Here is a 10,959-nt window from a genome sequence, read left to right on the forward strand (position 1 = left end):
TATTTATTCCTTAGTTAATCGCGCTCGCGCGCGTGTTGCACGTTCCGTTCGCATTTCGGCGGCTCCACGCTCGTAGGCGCCATTTTGAGCGGGAGGCACCTGTTTAAAACTACCGGTTTCCCAGAAGTTTTTTGCGGCGAACAGAACACGGCTGGATTCGGGTCGTTTGCATAACCCGGTATCTGAAACAAAAGTAGGGGACCCGTGGGCTGTGCGAAGGCTAATGGTACCCGCAATGACAGTGTTGGGGTAAATTACACTCACGCGTGGAATCGCATAGATTTCGCGGTCGCCGATTGACAAAGATTGTCTGCGGATTCCCCCCTCGGTCCGCGTTCACCTCCGTCAAACGGCAGTCCTCACGTTCCTTAGCTGGTCATTAGTGGGTTACGTTTCGTCTCAAGCTATCCATTTAGTTCCGACGGTGCTCGTTAAATACAGGATAGAATCAAGGACGTTGCTCGTGCCATTCAGATCGAAAGCGTCCGATGTCTTTGATACCTGACGATGAAAAAACGAATCGATGTTTGGACGGATGCAGGTTGAAGATCGCTTAGTTTTTGGCTCTTTAATCGATGGGTAATCAGTTTTTTATATATTACACGATTTTCATCGAATTTTAGAGATTATGTATATAATGTAACTATAATAATGTAGTCGTTCAATTTCCAAGAGCTGCACAGGTAGACGCAGCGACTCCAATGCGTGGGCAAATTAGCGAACACTTACTGTCACGTTTGTCCCAGCATTCTGCACGAACCGACGCACTCGTTTATAGAAATTTTGAACGCACTCGACCAAGGAATCCGCTTGTTTTATTTTCTGATACTTCTCATCAGCAGCTTTCCAAGTCGAATCGGTGATCACCGACTTCAGGCATGACTCATTCGGTTTCGTCAGGACTGCTGACGGAGGTTGCACTGACAAACCTTTTGTCAGTGGCTGATCACTCCTACATATGGAATATTATAATTAGGAATCACAGAAAAATGACAAATGTTTCTTCCCGAATTTGAAAACAGAAAATGGCGAAAAATAGTATTTCAATTTTGAATGAATTTGAAGTCAATCATCCTCTGGAATCTCGCACAGCACTCGCGGGATATCTTAAATTCCTCAAGATCAAATGAAACATTTGCTTCTCACACGATCTATTCAATAAATTCTCTGAAATCTTCACAGACCTGGTTTGTACATATTGACGTACGCAGATCGCTGCTAACAGACACAGCGCGTACATCGGATTCCTCGGCGAAGGAGCGGTCATAATCGATCGTTGTCTTCCTCGAATCTCCCCGGGAGTTTCCTTCGAAACTGTAATTAGAAATTGAAAATTCACGAAAATTTTAACGCGGAAACGGTCTGTTCCGTGGCCGAATGGGTGTGTCGCGGGTTTCGTTTGTCAGAAAAAGCGACTGCCTACCTACGATCGATATCCACGGCTCGCCGTATCCAGCTCGATCCTCGGATCGCCCTGCCGCGAGTCCTTCGTGAGAATCGGCCGCTATGATTTTCCCATTACATTACCGGGCGGTGGCAGAACGATCGCGAATGGGAGCGCGTGTGAAAAATCGAACGGCCGCACACCTCCGACGAGGCGTGTTACGAAACATCGATCGATATTAAAACGATCCCAATGGATCCGGCCCCGCTAATGACAGAGGGGGAAAACGGCGGCATTATCGTATCACGTTTTTAACGAGTTCCGAGATTACAGTTGAAAGCGTACCGCTACGAGTAATTACGCGCCGGTACATAAATGTTCGATTATTTTGTTCGGCGAGCTTCGCCCAGCTTCCTTGCCTTTCACTTTTCCGCGTTTAAAAGTCACATCTCTAAATAATTCGTCTTCTCCGATGTTTGAATCTGTGTAGGTACGTGTACGATGTGAATGTAGACTCGAAGCGTATCGCCGTCGTTGTTCCTGGATTATTCGATGCCCGATTGCGTGTTGTTAATAATAATACTTTCAAGTGTAACGCGTATTACACGAACGAAAGAGAATTGAAATGATGGCTCTTAGCGGCAATGAAAAACAAAAGGCAAGAATCAATAATAATAGTTTCAATGTCGTTTTTGAATTATTAACCATTAAGTATCCGCCAATAGCGACGCGAGAATCGGATCTGACTCCACCTACAGCGCGGCACTGACCTGCATCACGCGAGATGTTATTGATACGTCACAGCTCAGAGAGACTTTACAAATTTCCAGAAACGATATTGTCTTTCGATTGATACAATTTAAAAGAATATACATTTCATTATATTCAGTACCTTACGTTACAAGCTTAAATTAAATTTACCCTTGATTAATCCTCAAAAATGAAAATTAAGTTGTCACCGATCATTCGTGAATCGTTCACTTTTTAAACCTTCCATTTCCCTGAGTTCAGCAGTCGCATCCCCGAATATTCTTTTTTCTACTTTGATCCGGAGGTAGACGGTGGGAAACAGTAGATTCGTAGTGTACGGGTGATCCCATGGTTGCCAGCCTGTTTGCTCCATTTAGAGGAACGTTTCAGTTTCACAGGGCGTTCGCATTATCCGCGGAAATTGGTTCTAGCGAACGCGAGGTCAGGGAAGACCCGGCCGACGCAAGGATCGCGTGCAGGACCGACTACTCATCTACACTCACGTATTAAACATAAGTGCCACTTACCTATGCCCGAGCCTCACGAGCCGCGAGCATCTCCGACTTCTTCTTCTTCTTTTTCCCCCTCGTCCCTTTCTCTCGTCTCCTTTCGCCTCTCTTCCCTTCTTCCACGGTTTCGTTGTTGCTGATCCCTTGGCTGCCCTTGTTGCCGGGCTCCGTTATCCTTCCGTTCTTTCTCGCGGTCCGTCTGTCTTTCCTCGTGGCGATTCCCGCGAAAAACAGGCTCCCGGTGCAACGCGAAGGGCAACCGTTCCCTGCTTATGTATAATCGTCAGTCTTCCGTAACGTGGAACCGACGCGGGCACGCAACGGTCCGTCGAAGGGGTTCTAATTGTGATGGTCGAGATGTGGAACGCAGCTTTTGATCCCAGGGCGAATTGGGAAGTTGAAGGAACTCCCGGAGATGGGATTAAGTTTTGGAGTGATTACTTTGATGGGCTACCGGTTGCTAAATTCTAACCTTCCGTGGGCAAAGAAGTCTTCAACGAGTATATATTTTGCTTCTGGAAAGGTAAAATTAGAAGATCGTCCCAAGTTTAACGCAGATTAAGGTTTTTGCTTGACTTCTAACGTCAAGAATCTCTTAATCGACGAAATAAATTGTTCCGTACTCCAGTTTTCATAGAACAATCTACAAAAGCAGAGATTTCCTACAAAAATCCACAGTAATCACTTCTCAAAGGTAGTATTCACTCCGCTATAAAACCGTATGACTTTTTATTAACTCCTGATAACCAGACTCCCCAAAGCACTTAAGCTCCTAAGCGACTAAAAATCACAATCAATCCCCGACCGATCCCCGGGCCACTGATCAGCCCGATTCAGCGCACATCACCGGTTTCGCATTACAAGTAAGTAGCGTGGGAACCGGCGAACCGATCGACCCCTAAAACTCCGTCTCCGATCCCGCGATATAGCGGTTCGACGGCTGGCCATCATTCCCAGGTGTTTTAGAAACGGTTATTGCGCCGCTAAAGTGCTACAAAATTGCACGCGCGTCCGTGATCGCCGGCTCGATCCGTCGAAAAGCGAACGGGGATGGCTCGGCCCGGTCAGAGGCGTCGGAGTACGTGAACCATAGCTCCCAACGATCCTGGTGGATAAGTTACCGTTCGATCTCGACGCGGGACCGTGGCGGAGCACGGATCGGGGGAGGGGCGCGTCCGCGGATGGCTCATTTTCACCTGGGGATTACCTTTGGCACACAATCATCCGCCATTAAGCCGGTCTGCAAAAATCCCGAGAAACAGCGGAATATCCCTTTACACGGGGCCAGAAAGGAGGCTGCCATAACCCGTCCGCCGCGCGTCCGTCGGGTATATCACGAACAGCCCCGTGATCTCGCGGCATGATCTTTCAAGATCGGGAGTAAGGAAGATGGACGGAGGCGGAACGATGGAGCGAGATGGAAGGAGAAAATGAGAGACGACGGGATATGGTAGGAATAAAGGGCGGGATGGAGCGGGACGAAGGGGAGCATGGAAAAGAGAAAGAGAGAGAGAGAGAGAGGGAGAGAGAGAGAGTGAGTGGGAGAGCGCAACGAGTGCTAGATCTCGAGCAACGATCGGAGATCATCTTCCCTCTTCGACCGGTCCCTCGTCCTCGATCCTAGGAGGCAGGCGGCGGGGGCGAAAAGTACGAAGCTGTACGCTGGCGTCGCTCCCGCCGCCGCCATTATCAAATTATTCACTCACACCGAGCGCCATCTATCTTCGGGCAGCGCGATCGTAACGTGTTATTATTTGATCCTCACTTTGTTAGCGATCTGACTCTAACAGCCCCGCGATATGTACCTGGTAGATCCTGCTCGGTGATCTGGAGTACTTCTCACGATCTCGCGCCGGCAGCCTCCGACGAGCGACGCTTCGCTTTCAGCCCGGGAGAACCTGCGCGCCGCGATGAGCGGCAGAAGCCGCGAGCCGATTCTTCTTCTTCTCCTTCTTCTTCTTCGTCTTCTTCTTCTTCTCCTTCTTCGTGGTATAGAAAACGGTCTCGCTGGGATCGTTTAGGCACCGATCGCCCCGTGATAACGTCAAGATTCCCGGGTGAGTAACTTATAACGATTACGGTCGTGGCAAATTTTAATATTCACCGGCTGATGGAAGGGATCGCGGAATCGAAACGAAAGATACGGAGATACGGGGATACGGTAGTCCTTGCTGGGACTGGCTTTCTTTCTCTTTCGAAGTGTTCCGAGGTTATTACGGGTTCGCAGGTGGATACGGATTGGGATTGTGGGGAGGACAGTGTTTTTACCTTTCTGGGTTGGATCATCTTGAGGATCGCGTAGTATGAAATATTCGTATATAGGTTTTTGATGATTCAATTGTACATTTGGATTAGATTCTTGCTACGAAAAGGATGGATTTTGTATGTTAATAATGTATTAAAAAGAAGAATATCTTACCAGTGTAAACAGGTTACAGAATTTTTTCGAGTAGAATGCATGAGTAATTATCGGAGAATTTAGAGGTTAATGAGACTCCACTGGTCTCGCGTCCAATCAAAAGTTAACATTCCAGCGGGAGAATAATTTATTGAAGATCTGTCACGATAGGTTGGAGCTTACAAAGCGTATGACCGACTGACTTAACATTTCACTCCCCGCCGTTGACCACTTCCGGCACAATCAAAGCAATCCATCACCCCTTATCAGTTTTCCAATCAGCCCGGAGTTACCTCAGCCAGCGGTAAACGTTAATAGGCAACGTTCGCGCGACCCGTCGTTGGAAATAATTTTGCAATTACGCGAAATCGTACCGGCGATCCCCGTCACGATCATCGCGCATCGGTCGATTTTCCTCTGACGAGCGCGTAATTTAAGCGCCCGCGCACACCACCGTCGAGAACAGTGCACAATTATCCATATTTATACCGGTCGGCTCTAATTGCCTTGTGTAATTCTCATAATCGTAAATACACGCGTCAAAAGGTGTTGAAACCCTAGCACGCCTCGAGGAGCCGGGCTCGATAAATAAATCACGGACAGGCCGAGATACGTAATCTAATTCCGCGATATGGGTAGCGAGAGGCTCGAGCCGACCCCCGAGTCTTTCGCCGCGATGGAGACAGATAGTTCGTCCTGTTGGAAAACGTTGAACCGAACTATCCAGGGATCAAGGTGATTCCGCGAAGATTTCGCTTGAAATGCCATCTCGGCTGATTGCTGCTCTTTACCGTCTCACGATCGCCAGGATGATTCTCGCATTAACGCGGGGCCGCCGTGATTATTTCGCGAAGTCACGTTAACTCGGGACTCGTTTGATAATCACTGAATTCTACAGATACGAACTCTTTTGACCTTTCCAGTGTAATTAAGAAACATTTTCATCCTATTTCTTTATCGATTTTGGAATGAAATAATATAATTATTATCCTTTGTATAGGAGTGTATTCGTTATATAATTAAAACGTTTACATGTAACTGTTGCTCCATAATAATTGTAAACTGATACGAAATTTTACTAAAAATCGATAACACGATCGGTTAATTAGTAGAAATTAATTATGTTTTCTTGTACCAAGTATTCGATTAGAATTAAAGTAAAATATAAACTTGTTTAAACTTCATTAAATTGTTTACCGAATCGCAGGCTATCGTGTACACAATAAATGCATAAAACCCGCTGTCAAACGTATCTCAATGTTTCCCTCGCTCCTCCTTCCATTTGGTGAATCATAGACGCGACGTGTGGTCGTTTATACGCTTCCATGTTTAAGCAGATTTTTAGCCGCAGCCTGTGGGAAACTATTCAAAATAGTCGTCATTCGATCGAGAGCAACCGTCGTGTACCCATGCTGCATTGTTCCGAAGGGAACCTAGACTGCGCTTTTGTAACGTCACACCTCCGTAAATTCTCGAAAGATGACTTTCGTGCATCATTCGGAGGGAGACGATGAAATGAATGGGATTTCCCAACGTCTCCGCGAGGAGAGAGGCGTTCGGCACCGAGGAAGAACTTGTTCTTGCCTCTCGATACGGCTCGCGACTGTCGCTAATAACAATGAACACGATGTAATCTGGCTGAGGCGAGGAGGGGCTTGGAAGGGTGTTCTCGATTTATTATAGGCGATACGAAACCACTTGGTGGGATATTTATAAATTGATTGTTGGTTAGCTTTCAATCGAGATTCACTGATAACGGAATTTCGGCTAGCTCACTGAGAGTAGCTTTCTTAAATAATCATAGAAACTATCATACTAAAATTTTCAGGAAACATTTCTATTCTAAAAAATCAAAGTTCACCAAAGAAGATAGTCACATTGTTTATTAAGACACTATAATCCAAACAAAATCCACCAAATGAAACTTTAATTAATATTCTCTACTTACATTGCATTTTAGCGTTTCGAAGAACCTCCTCTATCTTTTAGATTCCAAACTATCTATTCACAAAACCGTTCCAATCATTTACATACATTCATTTCTAGATCATTGAAAGCCAGACCGCGCATCCATGCAAATTCCCAGTCACAGATCTCAAAGGAAACGGAAACCTAACACAATCGTACTACCGATACCAGTGTATACCTATCGCTATAGGCCTCCACTTCGCTATGCTCCGCGGATCACGGTAATCATTAACCGCGTAAACATCCCCGATCAATTTACGACGTCCTAAATGACACAGACGATTCCAAACATTTTCAGCATTTCAATGGATCCGTGGCGGACGGTTTTCACCGGAGTCGCGCGACGCGACGCGACGCGACGCGGTATCGTATTCGCGGCCGGTTAGGCTACGGCCGGTGGCAAAAGCCCCCGGGCACCGGTTAATTCGAAAAACGTTTCTAACGATCTCTCCGGTTGTTATTCCGCCGGTGTCCGCGAAATGGTGGCTCGGACTGGCGAGTGTCCGGTCGCTTGTCGAATTCGATCACGTAGCGTTTTAACGCTTTACATTGAACGGAGCGCGTGCTCTGTGTAGAACGGGCGCGCGGGTGTTGCCGGCCGATACGGATGTGTGTAACGAGGGTTACGCGTAGGAGTGCGGGCGGCGCGAGCGCGGAACGCTCGTGCGTACGCATAGAGACGAGACGTGGGTGTCGAGTTGTAAAACAAAGTAGTTTCCATGGGGGGACGCGCCACGGCTCCGCTTCGAGTCGGAATTTATAGAAGACACACGTCGAGGACGAACGAACGGCGCAACCTTTCGGCGCCGCCGTCTGAATTATTTCAGGGCGCCTTTAACACCTTCCTCGTCGGCTCTCCTATCCTACGTGATGCGGACGGGATTAAGGGTACGTTTACAACAAAGCTGTGATCTTCGGAGATGGCTGGGCGCTGGGGGAATATGTGGTTTTAGATTGTAACGGGTTACTTCGAAGCGTTCGAGGTATGTTTAGTGATCGGTTGATAATGCGATTTTGCGGAGGTGTTGGTAATTCGTTACATTTGTGTCGTTATCATTGTGTTCGGTGATTGATTGATATGAGTGACGTTGAAGAAGAGCTGGGAATATATTATATTATTTGCATCGTTATTGTTACGTTTGGCAATTGATTAAAACGATGATTGGGTCTAAAGAACCGATAATGTACTACATTATTTGCATAGTTATTACGTTCAGGAACTGATCAACGATTCGACGAGCGAATCGTAAGGTGGATTGACAATGTATTAAACTTGCATCGGTGATTAATTACGAAACGTAGTTTATTATACTCATTCGTCTTCGTGGATATTGAAACGACGACTGAAACCATGCGACTAACCCAGCTGCATTGCAAACATAATTTCAGTCTGATCGACGCTCTCTAAATTTCTATCGCGGTCCTATTGTAAACATACTGTAACGGAAGCATCTGCGTACGTCGAAGTTACGCGCGGAGCTGAGTTTAGTAATCAACTCACGATACAAATAACTCGATACGTAACATGTACATTTACATTTATTAGATGCAGCAGCTTCCAGCAACTCCATTACAAACGTATTGTAGAAAAATATTTTATCGCCTCGTGTGTTCGACGCACGGCTCTCGTACAATTAGCTCCTATCGCGGCTCCGATGTAAACGTACCCTTACCTCGTATCGCGTATCTCGGAGCGATTAAACGCAGCCAGGTTCGGTTAATCGATCATTTCAATTGGAAAGTAGGCGCACGATACGGGAACGCGTGGATTAATTTAATGATTATTGGGCCGATCAGGGTAATCCCTGATTGATCACCGGCTCTTTCTGTGATTCGGTGTGCAGGCGGAATTTTGATGTTAATGGGATTGATCGTGATCGCCGGAACATCTGTTGTTTACGAGGGAATTGTTCGGGGTTTTAGAAGAATATATATATATTTAATATCACGCCTGCTATCTTACGCTACTTTGAATACAGCTCATTCAGGTTTCACAATAAATAAATTCACTTTGAAATTGAACGATTACAAGTGGAAACATTTCATTTGAATATTTATTGTAATATTATATTTTATTCTTAATTACGGGTTATTAAAGATATGAATTTATTATACGACTGTGTTAAAGATACAGACAATTAAAATATCCACCTACGATGATACGTTTATTCAATGAATTTTCAATGTGAACGGATAGCTGAAATGCAAGTGATTATAATTGTAGAATATTAAGAGCTCAATTCGTCATAGTGTCATTGTTCGTTAGTTTTTTCATTCCATCGAGATTTATTCAGCGAATGAATTAAGTTATTGATTACCGGAATGCCCCGAGTAACCATATAAATCACCCGAGCAATAATTAACCAAGTACCGAGTACCAGCGATGAAACTTTCAGCGCATCAATGGCCGCATTCTGCCGCCATTGTCAGCAATGCGATCTGGAAATCCGATTGCACAATGCAACCTGCGACCGTCCTAACGAGCGGCCGTTGTCAAATGTAGCCGTGCCGACGGTTGTTTATATTCTCCGAACGATATGCAAATCCGCCGCGACCTATGCACCTAGAAAGTGTATAATTACCGCGCCGCGGTATTTTAACGATATGTTAATTGTGCAATCGGTGTCTCATTGTAATTAAATTAGTAACTGCTGCGTACGCATACCGTTCGTACTTGCAGCCGGTGCACTCACGGGGCAACCGAACGGAATCATGAAACTCGTGAAATCGCCGGACTATCCGCGAACTTTCATCTTTTGTTCGCCGCAGCTGATTGAGGAAATCTCACGAACGCGGTAATGACTTCGCGCCATTCGTATAAGAAGCAATTCGAAGGTTTCTAGTCAAATAGGACTAATACAGGAACATGGAATTTTTCAAATTACGTTATGAATTTATTAAACATATTTCTACGTATCTCCTAATCGATTTATCTCTCGATTACAAACAGTATTGTACACTCAATTGAAAATAATTAAGAACTTACTACTCTCAAACGTTAAGTATCCACATAAACTCATCATACTCTGTCCACAAATGAACACCTCGAAACAATTACAAATTCCACCACAAGGAGGGACACGTTTATCTATCATCGAACACCGAGAGAAATTAAACTACGGACTATTTGAAAAGTTTTAAAAAAATTCGAAAACTAATGTCAGTCACTTCAACCGCTGAACAATTCACGAAGTTCACGACGGGGTTATTTAAATACTGGAGAATCCCGAAGGTAATCACGGAACACGTGAAATCGTCGTGGCACGGCCGACCGCGACGAACTTTCATCTTTTGTTCCCTCGGGGCGGAGAAGAAGAAAGGCGTCGGGAGGCGATATGTCGAACGCGTCGGGCCCCGGGACCCGCGCCCGTGAAAATCAATTGATATGTGTCACGTTGCTCCGAAAGCTTCCTTGAAAACGCACCGGATGCGCGAGGGGGTTCGTGGCCGACAGGCATTGTCTCGGGGCTCCCTTCTTTCATCCGACCGACATGTCGAATGCTGGATGCATATCAATTTATGCCCCATCTCAGAATTCACTCTCCGCGCGGCGTAGACCCTCTTTCTCTCTTCCTTTCTCCTGCCTTTTCGTACTCCCGGCGCCTGCCTGCTTGACGTCCGGCGAGGCATTTCCTTTCGACAGCACGTATGTTCTTGCGATTCCCCGTGCACCGTCTCCGCGTCGCAAGTAAATCGGTTCTAGAGATTCCCCGAACGAAACCATCATTCCCGTCGCCCAATACCACCGCGCCGGGACATCATCGATTCACCCGACGACGGAAATCCCTGACGATACCCCAGGCGAAATCATCGCGTTGCTATGGCACGTCCCGTAGCTGCCGATGGAGGACTCCTTCGGATGAAATTTTTCATGCATATTATTATTTCATGCTGTTATTCCTCGTGGAGGCTCTGGCGAAAGTTCTGCATACCCAAATAGACTACAATAT

General features: G+C 46.0%; 1 protein-coding gene across 1 annotated transcript; it reads right to left on the reverse strand.

Annotated features, from left to right (window-relative positions):
• Nucleotides 1–399: 399 nt before the first annotated feature.
• On the reverse strand, nt 400–1,267 carry LOC116426387 (uncharacterized). Its single transcript, XM_031975243.2, has 3 exons — nt 1,185–1,267; nt 730–952; nt 400–501 (listed from the first exon to the last, which is right to left on the reverse strand). Exons 1-3 carry the CDS (start codon nt 1,265–1,267, stop codon nt 400–402), a joined length of 408 nt encoding a protein of 135 aa, XP_031831103.1.
• Nucleotides 1,268–10,959: the final 9,692 nt, after the last annotated feature.

This window comes from Nomia melanderi, chromosome 12 (genome assembly GCF_051020985.1).
Source record: "Nomia melanderi isolate GNS246 chromosome 12, iyNomMela1, whole genome shotgun sequence".
In the NCBI taxonomy this organism is placed as follows: domain Eukaryota; kingdom Metazoa; phylum Arthropoda; class Insecta; order Hymenoptera; family Halictidae; genus Nomia; species Nomia melanderi.